This window comes from Propithecus coquereli, unplaced genomic scaffold, assembly GCF_000956105.1.
Source record: "Propithecus coquereli isolate 6110/MARCELLA unplaced genomic scaffold, Pcoq_1.0 Scaffold314, whole genome shotgun sequence".
NCBI classification, from domain to species: domain Eukaryota; kingdom Metazoa; phylum Chordata; class Mammalia; order Primates; family Indriidae; genus Propithecus; species Propithecus coquereli.
Window position 1 is genome coordinate 3,173,447 of NW_012148775.1, and position 16,905 is coordinate 3,190,351.

Below are 16,905 nucleotides of genomic sequence, written 5' to 3' on the forward strand. Positions count from 1 at the left end.
GATCGATGCTAGGTCTATTATTTGTATTGTTATTTCCCTTTTACCACCTTCCAGCCATTGTGGTGGCGATGGTGGCGATCATCGTCGTTAATCATTACGATACTGATATGACACTACTCTCTTGCTACACCATAGTTCCTTGATGCCAGAAGCTCTGGCGTAGCCATCTTTGCATTCCCCCGAGCCCGTGAACAGACATAGTTGAGTGGCTGCCTGGCTGTGGCTGGCCAGAGCTGGGTGTTTACTTACGACTGGGGGACTCCTCCAATCCCGAAGCCGACCAGGCCCCGAAGCACCAGGATCCAGCTATACACAGGCGCGAAAGCGCTAAGGATGCCGTAGTACAGAGTCCAGAGCACGCTGATCTTCAGCCCCTGCGGAGAAGGAAGACACTGAACCGTTAGGGCTTCTCAGCCCCTCCAGGTGGCGTGGCCCCCGCCCCACATCGAAAGCTACACGGGAACCCACACAGACAAGGGGATGACAGAGGTTCTCTATCTGGGTAGTGGCAACCCCTAGGAGGCGCATGGGAAAATCACGGGACATTCTTGGCTGTCCCCGTGATTGGCATTGAATGCCAATCCGAGCCCAGAGATGTGAGATCTTCCACACTGCAGGAGACACTTGTAGACGGGTCTTGCGTCCCACACCAGCTCAGATGCCCTGCCAGCCGTCACGCAGCTCAAAACTCTGTGATGATCTATACCTCCACATTCTCTCTGTTTTTACATAGAAACGGGATTTGGGGGCATACTTTGAATATACACGTAATTTTTCAGGGATGCAGGTAAAATCAAAGGAAGATTTACTTTGTTTTACCGGGAACTTTACAAAATTATTCGTTTCAGGAAACCATGTTGCCAATGGCAATGCCACCTGTGGTATTTGTGTCGCTGATGGGACAATTTATCCGTCTGCATTCACAGGGCTTATCTAGGGACAGACTGATCTAAACCTTATTTTGAGATGTCAAATATAAAGAAAAAGCATTGACAATATTCAGTTCAATGCAAACATTAGTAATCAGGGGCATATCTTGGCTACTTCCTCTTATCATCTAGACAGGGTTGTATGCGAACATTTGCATATTGAAAATAAATCTTATGAATGACCTGTTTTTATTTCTCCTTTATATCATAGGGCATTAGAACTGATTTCTTTTTTAAAGTATGAGAGGGACCAGGTTCTTTTATCTTTGAGATTTATTTCTGATAATTAAGAAGGCATTATTAAAATTTGTCACTTTTTTTTTTTTTAGAGATGGGGTCTTGCTATGTTGCCCAGGCTGAATTTGAACTCATGGCCTCAAGTGATCCTCTTGCCTCAGCCTCCTGAGTAATTGGGACTATAGGTGCAAGCCACCACACCTGGCGACTTTTTCATTTTTTTTTTGGTCATCTAGATGCAATATTTCACATTTTTTAAAGTAAAGGGGACATGAGTTCAATGGGGTTGACAACCGCAGAGGGTCACATGCTTCACAACAGACATAATGCATATTCCTGGAGTGTTAATTACCCTTAGAGATTGGAAAAAATTAAAGGTGAATGTAATTTACAATACTATTTTTATATCACAATCAACACCAAACATACGATGAAGTAGAATGCAAATTTTACGTGAATTTTAAACCTGCAGCGTGAGGTCTAGGGCAGGTCTCTCTGCAACACCCCTCTGAGGCTGATAACTCCAAGGTTGAGGGTCACCCTCCTGCCCCACTGGGACACTTCAGCGAGAAAGTGTGACACATACTGATTTTAGCTTTAAAACCTCAAACTGAATTAAAAGAGACTAGAGAGGAAATTTGGAGGCCTACTAGATGATTTCAGCTCTTTCATAAAATGATTTTAGATGGTAGAGAGAATATTTTAAATAATTTTGCATCTCTTACAAAAAAGGTATTTCTTTTTCATTTCAGTCTTCATTTTTATGATTAAGCCATGAGGTCCTAGTCTGTCTTTAACATCTTTTTTAGGCCAGGCACAGCGGCTCGCACCTGTAATCCCAGCACTTTGGGAGGCTGAGGTGGGAGGATCACTTTGAGGCCAGGAGTTCGAGACCAGCCCGGGCAATGTAGTGAGACCCTGTCTCTAACAAAAACAAAATTTAGGCAGGCATAGTGTTGCACGCCTGTAGTCCCAGCTACTCTGGAGGCTGAGGCAGGAGGATCGCTTGAGCCCAGGAATTCAAGGCTGCAGTGAACTATGATCAGGCCACTGCACTCCAGCCTGGGCTCGATAGAGCGAGACCCTGTCTCAAAACAAAAACAAAAACCTTTTAAAAACACCTACTCATCTCTCTTTTTAACAGAGAAGGCAGTGGCACAACGATAACCAGCTAGAATTTAATAATATTGTTTGTTTGCTTTGCATTTACTTATTTTTGCAGACATTTCCCACTTAGAGCAGTTCTTCCTGATCTTCCATTTAAGATTCTATAAAGTTTTCTTTTCCAAGAAAAATGCTTTTAAGTTATTTTTAAAAAGCAAATTAATATGCAGAAAGATATTAAGTACATAAGAGAATAGGTGGAGCGGGAATTACTGAAGTCTAGGAAGCGATAATAAAAAAGCAACATTTCTGCTCCCCTAACCCCGTGACTGTGAAATTGGTACCTGCCACGCAGGTACTTAATTCCTTTCCTTTGGCTTAAGCTAATTTAGCAGAGATTTTCTTCCTTGGCACCCAAGGAGTCTTGGATCCAACAGAAGATGTGATTAGCAGCAGAGTAAATAAAAGGGAAGAAGGAAAACAGAGCAGAAGAGGAGAGGAGAGGAGAGGGCTCTGAGCCCAATGCATGGGGCTACCCTTGCCTCCAGCGCTGCTGGGGAGCCGTGTCATTCCCCCTTGCCAGGCAGCAAAGACAGGCACGCTAACCTGTCCTGTTTGGGCACAACAGGTTGCATCTGCCTCTGCATTTGTCTGCCGATGCCAGGGCTTTCCAGCTGCCCAGAAAATGAGGACTCAGCAACCATGTGTGAGTATTGTCATGGCCATTACAAAGGCAGGGTGCTGCCAGCAAGTGCCACCCGAGAGCTTCCCTGGGACTCTGCAGAAATGTCTCATGGGCCTTTGGGCTTCGTCAACTACAGTTGTTGTTGTACCTAACATCTGTTCTGCCCTTTATAGAATGACAGCTCCTTCCTTCCTTCCTTCCTCCCTCCCCCTCCCTCCCTTCCTTCCTCCCTTCCTTCCTTCCCCCATCATTCCTTCCTTCCTTTCTTCCTCCCTCCCTTCCTTTCTTCCTCCCTCCCTTCCTTCCTCCCTCCCTCCCTTCCTTCCTTTCTTCCAAATTGAGAATCCCTTGTGTACCAGGCTCCAGGGATAGACGCACAGACATTATGCATCCATTCATTTGCTCATTCAATTACTCATTCGGTAAGCATGTATTGAGCACCTGCTGTATGCCAGACACTGATATACAATATTCATTCACTCATTCATTTATTCAACAAACCTATGTTGAATATCTGCTGTGTACCCAGCACTAGAGGTACTGATATATATTGTTCATTCCTTCATTTGTTCAATATGTATGTATTGATCACCTGCTGTGTGCCTGGCAGTAGAGGTACTGATATGTATTTTTTCATTCATTCATTCATCCATGCAATATGTATATATTGAGCACCTGCTGTTTGCAAGGCACTGAGCCACAGTAGGGATCATGACAGCCAGAGGCTCTGACTTCATGGAACTTTAATTTGCATTTGATAAATGACTGTCACGTCACTGCCCTGGAGCCTCACAGCTATGCAAAGAGGTTATTCTTTTCATTTCTGCTTCACAAATCTGTGGCTGCCACAAACTCGCAGGCTTCTGTGAGGAATCAAAGTGGCTCACTGAGTCCTATCTCCGTATGGGATGGCCCCGCAAAATCACGTGGCGGACACCCTCACGGAAACCTCCTAGCTGCGACAACGCAGATCACGGTGATGCTCTGTGGTTGCCAAGGCTTGCCAGTGTTCCCACGGGAGTTCTGGGGAAAATTTGAAATTAGAGTCTGATCCATCCGCCCTGAGGCTGGGCCAGAATTGCGTGCTGGGGAGGAGGAAGCTCTGGGATCTGGGGACGCTTTCTCTCCCCTCCCTCTGGTCATGCCAGTTTCACGTTGGGTGTGGAATTTACCAAGCTGGTTGGAAGAACTGGTGGGACGCTCTATGAGAAGCCCCTCCAAGCTGCTTCTAATTGGGATGGATGAATGTCCAGCTGATCTACCGAACTCTAGGGGATAATTCGGTTGTGTCTCTCAGGTAGAGGACGTGGGCTCTGGAGTCAGACGCGTCTGCATTTCCGTGCCGGCACTGCCATTCGCAGGCACCACAACTTGGCAAAGCACACGAATAGTAATGGACATTTATGAAACTCTTCCCCTGCGCCAAGAGCTTTATGTGTGAGGGCCATTTACTCCTCATAACAGTTTTATGGGAGAGACTATTGTTATCCCATTTACGGATGAGAAAACTGAGGCACAGGGAAGTTGAGGAGCTTGCCCAAGGTCATGTAGTCTATAGGCAGAAGAGCCAGCATTTGAACCGAAGCAGTCTGGCCTCAGAATCCCAGTTTTTCACAATGACACTTTATTATTATTATTATTATTATTATTATTATTATTATTATTTTAGACAGAGTCTCGCTCTCTCTCCCCGGCTAGAGTGCAATGGTGTCATCATAGCTCACTGCAACCACAAACTCCTGGGCTCAGGCGATCCTCCTGCCTCAGCCTCCCAAATAGCTGGGACTAGAGGCGTGCGCCATGACGCCTGGCTAATTTTTTCTGTTTTTAACACAGATGGGGTCTCACTCTTGCTCAGGCTGGGCTCGACCTCCTGACCTCAAGCAATCCTCCCGCCTTGGCCTCCCAGAGTGCTAGGGTGACAGGCGTGAGCCACCGTGCCAGGCCCCCTTGGATTATTTTAAAGGCCTGAAGATTAACATTAGGTCCAGCCTCCGAGAGCCAGTTTTATTGTTCTTTTAACTGCTCAGCTCCACCAAAATAACGGCCCTGTTATATTTTAAAAGGTACTTCTTTTTCTTCCTTCCCTCTCTTCCTTTCTTCCTTCCTTCTTTCCTCTCTCCTGCTCTCAAACTCTTCTTCATTCTTCCAACCAGAAAATCTCCAAAGCCGTGACTCAGCCTCTAGAAACAGGAAGAGGGTGGGAGGGAGCATGGGGACAGAGCCTAGGCAGCTGGTGGCCAAAGACCGGACTAATCCCTCTGGGGTTAACGGGGAGAAGAAACCGCTTTTACTCTCTTTGGGGAGGCCTGGAGAGGCCTTTCCAACTGCCCTCTCCATCCCTGTCACCCAGCAAGACCCTCTGGGCACCGATGGATGCACTTAGTTTCCCACACTGCTGTCTCTGGTCCTGCCATGGCCACTTCTTGGCAGTTTCACCGATCACCATCTGCCAGGTGCCTGCTGGCCCTGTGTTTCCTGCCCAGTAGCAGTAAGAGAGGATGCAGTTGGAGCCTACTTCCTGCACAGCACTGTTCAAACATTCATTCATTCATTCATTCAGCCAATATATATTTATTGAGCACCTACAGAGTCGAGCCCCTAGTATCACGGTTAAAATAAAGATCTAGACTTAGAAAGAACACACACACCGTGTGGCCTTGGGAAAGGTGCCCACTCTCTGTGCCTCGGTTTCCTCTCCTGTACAGTCAGGGTGACAATAGTACCTACTTCAGTGGTTAGTGAGGGGGCTGGATGAGCTAATGCATGAATCAGGCTCGCTAGGGCTCGCGACGTGGAGATTGCCTGTTGCTGACCCAACATCCGTATTTCACTTCTTCCTTCCTAACAGAATTCTAAGTTTGTTTAGGTGGCCTACTCCCAACTCCAGGGGTAGATTTTCGTCAGTGTAAGCCAATAGTTTTGAAAGCGTGGTCCCCAGACTAGCAGCATCAGCATTGCCTGGGGCAATGTTAGAAGTTGCCTGGGAACCCGTTAGAAGTTAGGAGTTCCAGCTCACACGTGTCCTGTGCCTACCACGTGCCTGGCACTGTACAAAGGCATTCACGCCCATCACCTCAACTAACCCTCCAGTGTAGGTTCTGTTATTTTCTTCTTGATATATATGAGGAAACTGATGCTCAGAGAGATCCATTCACTGGCCCAAGATCACACAGCCTGCAGTGGCAAAGTTGGGACAGAACCCAGGTCCACCCGCCTTCAGGGCTCAGACCTGTAAGTTGCCTTCTTCCTTTTTGATTGCAAATCCATTTCATGTCATGTCTGGGCTCCCCCCAGAGCAGACCCCAAAATAAGGCTGCTAGTGCAAATAGTTTATGTGGGCAGTGATCCCAGTAGCGGAGAGACTGGTGAGACTGGGCTGGGCAGGCTGATAATTCAGGGTGTCCCTCACGAACAGGTCCCCACAGTGGGCACCGGAGCTCAGTCCTGCTGGGATTGAGAAATGACCCACTTCAAGGCAAGAGAGCCAATGTCTTTATCTACCATCCCTTGACTGCCCCAGCCAGGGGCAGTGAGGAAATGGTTAGCGTCTAGGGGAAACGAATAGGCCCCAGGAGCATTGCCCAGATTCTGAAATATACGTGCTTGGGTCCCACTAGGAACGCGTGATCTGAGAAGAGTCCACAGCAGCATTAGCACAATGTCCTCTGACTGCACTTGAACATAGCTCCTCGCTGGGCCTGCCCGTTGCCAGGTTTACATCACAGAGAGAACCCGGGGGACACGCGCTCGGAAGAGGTTGCCTTACTGTTTTCCTGCCGTACTGGTCTGAGATGTTTCCCCAGAGCGTGGAGCTGGACATCATGCCTACGAAGACCACCTGTGGGTGGAAAGACAGCTTCTGTTAGACGGAGGCACGGAGCACCGCGGAGAAAGGAAACGACACACCGAACCTGTGATGTCGCACCCTAAATAATAATACTGAGCCAACATGCATGGAGAGCCTTTTACCAGTTTCACACCATACCAAAGAAATGTCTTGCCCTAATGCTGAGCAAATATCAAGGGTTGCAAGGCAGAGTTTGGAAGGTATGGAAAACAGGCAGACAGGAGGTTGGGATGGGAGCTGAATGCTCCCTGTGGGCCGGGCCAAGCCGTTGTTACATTGTTAATTCTCAGATTCGCAGCAGATGGGGTTTGATCCATCATACCCACTGAACACGTGGGGCGCTGAGGCTCAGAAAGGTCAAGAAGCCGACTCAGGATCCCTGAAAGGAGAGGGGAGAGCCAAGGCTTAAACCCAGGCAGGCTAACTGCAACCTCATCACCATGCTCTTCCTCACCAGGTGCCAGACGCCACGCTAAATGCTTAATACACACATCGTACCTACAACATGGTGCTATCATTAGACCCATTTTACAGATAAGGCAACTGAGGCCCAGAGGGAGGAAGGAATGGCCTCAGTTTTGTCTGACCCCCAAAAGTATTCCTCCTGGCACGTCCTAGGGCAGCGGGAGATACACAGAGGTGTTCCCAGGAAGAAGCAGACATGGATCATTTTAAAGGAATTAGTTTCCAAGTCCTCGACGTCCCTACAAACTCTTTCCTGAGAACAAGCTAGGGGGCCACCCTGTTCCCTGCCCCATCTCTCACTACACCAAGGCACCTCAAAGCACATTGCTTTTCGATGTAAACCATCCAGGGTGCCTCAAAAGGGACACCAACGTCACATAAATCCTTTTGCAAGTCATTTAGTTTCCAATATTATTATTATTATTGTATTACGCTTTTCAAAGGAATTGAAGGAGAACCTAATCAAGCTGTCGGCAAATTAGATCACTAAAAATGATTTTCCATAAGCGATAGCTGAGGGCTCTTTGGCATATAACTTGGAAATTGTTTTAAAAAATCAAATGGTAGCCGGGCGCGGTGGCTCACACCCATAATCCCTGCACTCTGGGAGACTGAGGCAGGAGGATCGCTTGAGGTCAGGAGTTCGAGAGCAGCCTGAGCAAGAGCGAGACCCCATCTCTACTAAATATAGAAAAATTAGCTGGGTGTGGTGTCGCACGTCTGTAGTCCCAGCTACTTGGGAGGCTGAGCCCAGGAGTTTGAGGTTGCAGTGAGCTATGATGATGCCACTGCACTCTACCCCGGGCAACAAAGTGACACCCTGTCTCTAAATAAATAAATAGGCATTAATTTATTGTTATAAAAAATCTCCTTCAGTTCCTCAAAACTTTTTTGATGTGAGCAAAGCTTTTCATATTCATATCCATTCAGTAAAATATGACACGCAGGAATAGAATTGGTGCTGAACCTTGTCTTACTTTAGGAATAAGTAATCATTGAGGAATATGCAAAATATTTGGGAAACATTCCATACCACTCATTAAGGGGTATATTCCCAATAAAAATTTACTTATGTTTAACAATGACTTATCAAAATTAATTAAATCTTGTTTTGGTCTATTGTGTACTACTACTAATAATAAATTATAACAATAACGATACATAATAAATATTAATAATTACATTATTATGATAGAATAAAATTATAATTATAACAATTATAATAATAACTCAGTGCAGGAGAAAAATTTTAGTACTTAGAGCCTTCTCATCTCAGAAAATTAAAAACAATAATTTAAAACTTGAAGTATCCCAAGAATGAAAAAACAAGCACCACATGTACTCACCATCAGATTGGTATTAACCGATCAACATATAAGTGCACATATAAGAATAACATCTATTGGTTGTCCGGCAGAGGGGAGCGGGGAGGGGGAGGAGGGGACGGGTATTTGCATACACAAAGAGTGCGATGTGCACCATCCGAGGGATGGACACACTTGAAACTCGGACTTGGGTGGGCAGGAGGGTGGCAAGGGCAACATACGTAACCTAAACATCTGTACTCCCATAATATGCTGAAATAAAAAAATAAAAATAAAAATAAAAAAATAAAACTTATATGCTTTGTCACAGAGAATTAGGATGGGGCGATGAATGTGATACTTTCAAGCATAAGAAAACATTACATTAAGATAAAATTATACAGAGAAATGGAATAGAAATACCAGTTCCAAGAAAACAAGACAATGCAAAATTTCCAAATTCTTCTGAAGCGCTTATTCATGTTATTTTTAAACAGATGATGTTGGGTATCAGATAAGTATTTCAATGTTATTAGACGCATTTTAAAAAGTGATATGACAATTTCGCTTAAGTTTTTATACTTCAATACACTGGGAATGATGTACTCAGCAACCTATGATTTTTAAAAAAATTTTAGGTCAATTAAAAAACATGTGAGGTCCTGGATGCTACATAGGTTGTACTCAATTCTTTTCTAGATTAACCTAGAACAAAGATGTTTGAAGATATCTTGGGGTAAAGTGTTGCCTTAGTCACGCGCTAAGTGGTATCCTTGCATCTGAGAGAGTTGAGTATCCCTGAAAAACACCTGTTTTCCCCCAAGGGAAAGATTCAGGCATCGCAGGGCACTTGTTCTATATCACAGTAGTTACGGTAATCTCCCATAGTATTTCCTGTGGCAACAATGATGCGCCTGCTGTATTCTCCTTGCGTACTTGATGCAGATAGAGCAACTTCTACTGTTCTCTAACTTTCTCCCAGAAAACTTGGCCCTAGGACTTCACGGCTCTACTTAGCCCACGAGTCCAAACTTCACACCACAAGGACGTAGCCCAGGGGAAGTGGCTGGGAGCAGGGGCTCTGGGCCTGCCAGGCCTGGATTTCACTTCTGACTCTGTCTCCTACGGGCCTAGCAAGGTTGGGTGCAGGTCATTGCACCTCCGTCAATCTTAGATTCCTTGTCTGTAAAACTGGAGTAATAATAGCACCTCTTGCATAGGGCTGAGAGGGTTAAAAGAGGCATTATATACACAATTCTTAGCACAGATGGCATACACTAAGTACTCAATAAATTGTGATTGTTAGGAACCAGTGACAAGAGACCAGAAAGGCCCTGCATTGCAAAAACACAGGCCTGCAGTGACAGTCTAAGAGATATGAGTGAGAATGGGGAATATAATACTCAACCCCAGTCCTGCGCTGGGCACCGTATGTATTTTGTTGCCCAACCGCAGAAAAACAGGCATTATATCTCCGTTTTGCAGGCCATAAACTGGAGCCATAAAGTGCTACACTCAAGGTCATGCTTCCAGGAGGTGACTAAACCACGAAAACATGGGTGTACGTGCTAGGAAGTCCCTCCCACTGAGCTGCATGACTTTATTGTTAATATCAGACCAGACCTTTGTTGTGGAAGGCACACAGGCCATTGTAGAACGGTCATCTATTTAAAACCCCAGCATTCTGGGAGGCATCCCTTGTCGGCCATTTCTCTGCCACCAGATAGGTTTGTGACCTTGAGTGAGTGACTTAATAATCTCTCTGTGCCTCATTTTCCTCAACTAATAATATGTCAACGGAAAAGAACCCAAACTCTGTGAAATAATTTAAAGAGGTTTATTCTGAGCTGAATATGTGTGACCGTGGCCCAGAAAGCCACGCCCAAGAAGCCTTGAGCAAGCGGTCTCACCACGTTTGGGTTTGTACCTTCCAGGGAGACAGGAATCACACATAAAGTCATGAATCAATACATGGAAGGCGTACATTGGTTTGGCCCAAAAAGGCAGGACATCTCGAATGGGGAATGACAGGTTATAGGTGGGTTTACAGATTCTTTGATTTGTAATTGGTTAAAGACATGAAGCTTTGTCTAAAGACTTGGAATGTTTTAAGTTAAGGAAATCTGTTAATCAGAGACAAGCTGCCAGACATACACCCAGACTCAAGTGATCTGTTAAGTAAAGCGATGACTTGCAGGTGTGGTTTAAGCTTTGTCTTGCATAGCCTTAAGCCGGGTAATGAGTTACAAAGGATAGCTCCAAGAAGGGAGGGTGTATGACGAGGCCTGTCTGACCTCCCTTCTCATGGCCAGCAACTCAGCTTTAGGGTATTCCTGGGGTCCCCTTGGCCAAGAGGGACTCCATTCAGACAGCTAAGGAGGGTGCTTAAGATCTTATTTTAGTTCACAAATAGTACCTAGCTCATAGGGTTGCAAGGATTAAAGAGCACAGTGTATGTTATGCATATATTACATACCATGTACGTAAAGGCCTGTGTACGTATGTGCTCAATAAATATTAGCTTTTGTGATTATCATTATTATTATCCTCTTGTCTGGACTGGCCATTCCCCTCTGTCTTTTAGAAGGCTGCTGCTGCTCTCCCCCTGACAGAAATCGAGGGCTCTGCCACAGTCTCCTTCAAGCCTTAATTCCAGGGAGCAACAGCTACCTACCATTTATTGAACACCTACTACATGTCAGGCACTGTGTTGTTTCTAATTCTCAAATCACCCTGGGAGGAGAAGGGGGATTAGTATCTCCTGTTTGCAGTCAAGAAAAGTGAGGCTTATAAGGTTGAAGTGATATGTACAGGTGGGTTTCAAGTTCCCAGCAACTGAACAGGAAATCTGGGACCCCCCGCCCCCTGCCAAGTAGTTGGACCCCTGGCTGGGGTGGAGTTGGCAGCAAACCTGCCAGACTATGTGAGGTGGGAGGGGAATAACGGAAGTTAAGGACACGGTGTCTCCATCAAGGGCTTAATTCTTTTCTGCCGAGCCCTCGGCAGCAGGAGAAAGGGGGACATCCCGTGGGACACTCAGGGGGACCAGGACGGTATGCAATAGGAAAGAGCCGCTGGGCCGCCTACCGAGGTCAGCAATGCAACCTGCCAGCTGGGAAGCCGCCACTCGCAGTGCAGCTGCGGTGCCAGGATGCTCAGGATCATCATCTCCATGGCATCGGCCATCTGCAGAGAGAAAGGAGACACCGTGAGGCCAGGATGCCGCCTGCCCAGTGCCGGGGGTGGGCGGCCAAGTCCACGACCCCAGAGAGAGAGAGAGAGGGTAGCACACCCCTCTTCTACCACCTGCTGAGTGCCCCACCACACATCAAAACATACTCCAAGCCCTAGTAGGCAAAACCATGTGTGACCACGCAGGAATTGACAAATAGACGCGTTACATGCTTTGCGTATGTGTGTGTTTTTAAAAAATATGGGCACTCCCTAAATGAAACAGGAAAACATGAAATTTCTAAAATCTAAGAAAAAAAAACAGTTTTATAGCAGTAGAGAGACAATGATCTTTTCTCTTTAGTGCCAGGAAAGACTAGTTTGTCTTTGGTTTATAGCGTATTTGTTCATGTAGAATTGTCAGTATTTTAACAAGCGTGACCTTTTAATGTATGAAAACACAGTAGGAAGCCGCAGCAGTGAAGCATCGGGGCACATTTAGGGGACCAGACACACAGAACAACAGGACGGAGGTGAGAGTCCAGAAGCAGACCCGTGTGGCCGTGGGAATGCGGTGTGTGATCAAGGTGGCTTTCCAAACTAGCGGGGAATATGAGGTGGGGAAATGGGCGATGCATTTGGAATCGTGTGTGGTTAGATGGCTGTCTCACACCATTCACAAAAATCGATTTCAGCTGTGTTAGAGGTTCAGCTATTCTGTGTGCCGTAGCTATTTAAGAGGATTCTAAAGAGAGCTTGTGAGTGCCTTGAAGCAGAAGGTAGATTTTTAATCTGGGCATGTTTTTCTAGGGAGAGCTCCGCAGCTGACATCACGAGCTCATAGTAACCCTGAGCACAAAGGGTTGAGAACCACCTCATTAGCTAGCAGCTTCAACTCCTCCTAGAGGGCAATCACCAACCACACCCAACTCCCTCCAAGCACAGACCTGCACTATCACCACCCCGCATACGTTTTGATGATTGCAATTCAAACAGAGGCTCCGTGCAGAAGAAACTGTGTCCTTCCTTGTAGACGGTGGAAACCCAGTTAAGCAGCATGGGGGTTTCTTGGAGACTACATATAAGGCCACTGTCCCCCCAAAATACTTGCCCAAGCCAAGCCAGTGAGAACAGACAGCTTCCACTGAAATTTTCCAAACCCGATGGCTTCCACCGCATCTTCCACCATGAAAGTGTCTGGGAAGAAGAAAGGGGAGGGAAGGAAGGAATCAGTGCACCTTGCAGCTATCCTAACGTGAGGGTGTCTGGGGCGGTCCCCAGCCAAGCTTTTAAAGGCAGCACATGCTACTGGGCTAGAGTTTATCCTAGAAAAATATTCCAGTGTGGAGACATCTTGCCATTGTGACATTGTCTACAACAGGGAAAACTGGAAAAGCCCAAATGTCTATCAACAGGAGGTTGGTTAAATAAACTATGATATATATAATACATTAAAATTATTAAGTATCACACTAAGAAGTATGACCCAACTGTTTAAAAGAATGTGCAGATATAGATAGAAAGATGCACATAATATATTGTTAATTATTTTTTTAAAACAGAAGATGGACAACAAAATATTTAGTAAGCTTCTACTCTTGGAAATGTATGCTTCCTTCTCATTTCAGGAAAAAATATTAAAATAAAATAAAATAAAAGGAAATGTATGCATATGTGTATATGTGTGTATATCCATAGAATATATACAAGGCTTTGAATTATAGTTTTATTTTTGTTGTCTTTGGAGGGAGGAAGGGAGAAATCACACGAGACTTTTAATTTCTTCCTTTTACAATTTATTACTTCCACAGCCAGGAAAAAATAAATACTTTTTAAAAGCAGAATTCCATCTGCACTTGGATAGAAAGATGTGCATGCTATATTCTTATGTAAAAAAGGCAAGTTGTGGAGAGGTATGTACTGGAAGAGCGGTCTTTGTGATAAAATTAAGTAAGGGAGGAAGACTGAGTGGATGTCTTAGAAACCATCAACAGGGCCGTCTTTCAGAACAACACTCACCTTCTTACTCTGGACATTTCTATAATGTCTGAATGCTTTCTAAATAAACAGGCATCATTTTTATGCTCAGAAAAAATTACGGATATAATTTATAAGCTAATAAGTGTTTTGAAAAATACTAAAAGACCAACCTCAATGTGGTATGGTGGATCATAGCCTGGAACAGCATGAATGAGACAACTGATGAAATCTGAATGCAGTCTAGAGTTTAGCTAATAGTGTACGTGTCAATTTCTTAGTGTTGACAAATGTATTAATATCGTGGTTAGGTAAGATGCTAACATTAGGGGAGGCTGGGTGAAGGATATATGGGAACTCTCTGTATCACCTGTGCAATTTTTCTGTAAATGTAAAATGATTCCAAAATAAAAAGTTAATTAAAAAATAAAAATACTGAGTGAAGATGCTGGGTGGCCCTTCCCAGCCTCTGCACATCTCATCAGTCTCTGCTAAGAGTTGTCATCTTTCTTTCTTTCAACCATGGGCCTCACATGTCAATCATAATTTTCTCCGGAAGTGTGAGCTGATGTTATCACACTAGCAGGTTGTGGTTTCCTCCAGCAAAAATATCATCAAAAAATAACAATGGCCCGAGCGCGATGGCTCACACCTGTAATCCTAGCACTCTGGGAGGCTGAGGCTGGAGGATAGCTTGAGGGCAGGAGTTCAAGACCAGCCTGAGCAAGAGCGAGACCCCATCTCTACTAAAAATAGAAAAAATTAGCTAGCCAACTAAAAATAGAAACAAAAAATTAGCCGGGGGTGGTGGTGCGCGCCTGTAGTCCCTGCTAACTCAGGAGGCTGAGGCAGGAGGATCGTTTGAGCCCAGGAGTTTCAGGCTGCTGTGAGCTAGGCTGATGCCATGGCACTCTAGCCTGGGCAACAGAGCAAGACTCTATCTCAAAAATAAATAAATAAATAAAAATAAAAAATAATAAAATAATAACAACAGTCATAACAATATTACGGCGCAGTTATTGAGTACTCACTGTGTGCCAGGCACTGTGCTGAGAGCTAGATGTGCATGATTTCATTCAATCCCCATCACAACCCTATCAGGTAAGGCCTAGTGTTCACCCCACTTTACAGAAGAGGACATGGACTCTCCCTGTGCTACACACCTGGCACTGTGTAGAGCTGGGAGTTGAGCCCAGATCAGCCTGAGAGTAAAGCCTCGCCCGAACCACTGTCTCCCCCTTGCCACCCAGTCATTGCCTCTGTAAATCTGCCAACAACAGGCTTTGGGTTCAAGTCATTGTTCCTCTTTTCTATTGGGAGTCTGGGACCTTTCAGGAACGCATGGTATCTTTTCATCCATCAGCATCAGGTGGTGACAAAAGTCAGAGACCAGGTCCCACAGCACCACCTCAGGTCCCTGATTTGACCAGCTCTACTCAGAGGCAGCACAAGGTCATGGGTAAGATGTGGGCTCTGGGGCCAGATTGCTTGGATTTAAATCCAGCTTGGCTAACTCCTAACCCCAAGCAAGATACTTAACCCTTCTGTGCTTCAGTTTCCTCATCTACAAAATGGGAGAGATGATGCTAGGTCCAATTGGAGATATCGTGAGAATTAAATGGGTAAAACATGTAAAGCCCTTACAACAGTGCCTGGCACAGAGTAGATCCTCAGCCAATGCCAGCTGCTCCCATACCATTGTCATCGTCATCACCACCATCATCACCGTCATCATCATCACCATCACCATCATCATCACTATCATCATCACCACCATCATCACCATCACCTTCATTGCCATCATCATCACCATCACCGTCACCTTCATCACCATCATCACCACCATCATCATCACTGTCATCATCATCATCTTCATTACCATCCCCATCACCATTATCATAATCACCATCATCACCATCACAACTATCACCATCATCACCACCATCATCATCACCATCATCATCACCACCATCATCACCATCATCATCATCACCACCCTTGTCGTCATCATCATCACGATTGTTGCTGCCATCCTCAGCCAAGTGTTAAGCGATGGTGCTCACTGGCAGGGACTGTGATGTAATCTTGCCTGCTGAAGTAAGCCGTGTAAGCCCAGCCCACACTTCCAGCAGCACCCCTGGGCCCTCCAGGCCCTCCTGACTGCCCCTTCACAAGAACCCTCTGAGGTCACCCACGGGGGAGGCAACCTTGGAGCCTCAGAGCCCCTGACCGTGTCCTGGGCTGATGCCCCAATTGCAGGGCCCCCTCACCGTCAGTGGGATTGGCAAATTCCTTGGGCACAGCTGCCCCATCGTCCAGTTCAACGGCCTCTAGGCCCGTGCGGACCCCTTCAATCTGGACCTCATGCTCTCCTGAAGCCGTGTCGTCCTCTGACCTTGCACTCTCGCCTGTGCGACGGAATTTCACCACCCTAGAGAACAGAGCAAATCTGGTCAAGATGGGTGGAACTTCCCCTCGATGGCCTTGCTGCACATCTCTAGCACCTAAGACAGGTGAAAGACTTTTGTCATGGTTTGGAGGGTTGATGGATGGGGGTTGACATTTCTGTTGAGTTGGACTGGGGTCGGTGGGGGAATGACAACTTAAAGAATTATATATCAGGACTGCCATGTAAGGTTGGGCAGGTTGGGCACTACACAATTCCAGGGTGCCCTATTCACATGATAGACTATGCGAATGAGGATATCTCTGTTCTGGACCTAAATACTGTTTGGAAGTACATTGTTTCAGAATTTAGACTCATTAACAAGTTGGTCATCTAAAGGTCACATTAAGCCCACAAACATTTGCCCATACATATTTTTTTAAAAAATTTTAAAGTGGATGCCAAAATTTTAAAATTGGAAGAATTCACATAAAAAGCCAGAATCCCAGTGCCTCTTGAAAGAGTAGAATATCTGGCCATCTAGGGCCCATATTCCTGCATGGGAATTGTGGTGAGATCTGAACGATGGGGCCTCTTTTAGATGGGATATACACTCCGCAGTTGACCACCGTCTCTTCTTCTCCAAATTATCTCCAGCCTTAGGGTCTTTTGCTACTTATCCTTACACTTTGTGTTCCTCCCACTTGGCACTTTGCCCCATTTGTCTGGCCCTGTAGGCATTTGAGTGTGAGACCCCATGGATCCCACTCTCATGCAATGTGGTCCTTCCAACCATA

At 45.6% G+C, this 16,905-nt stretch overlaps 1 protein-coding gene across 1 annotated transcript in view; it reads right to left on the reverse strand.

Annotated features, from left to right (window-relative positions):
• The window catches only part of SVOP (SV2 related protein homolog (rat)), a 63,327-nt gene that overhangs the window by 32,209 nt on the left and 14,213 nt on the right, over positions 1–16,905 (reverse strand). The window contains exons 2-6 of the mRNA XM_012650222.1: positions 15,993–16,153; positions 12,857–12,942; positions 11,662–11,760; positions 6,725–6,796; positions 250–374 (exon numbers count right to left, since the gene is read on the reverse strand). Coding sequence (XP_012505676.1) covers positions 250–374; positions 6,725–6,796; positions 11,662–11,760; positions 12,857–12,942; positions 15,993–16,153 — 543 coding nt within the window. The remainder of the gene's footprint in view (positions 1–249; positions 375–6,724; positions 6,797–11,661; positions 11,761–12,856; positions 12,943–15,992; positions 16,154–16,905) is intronic.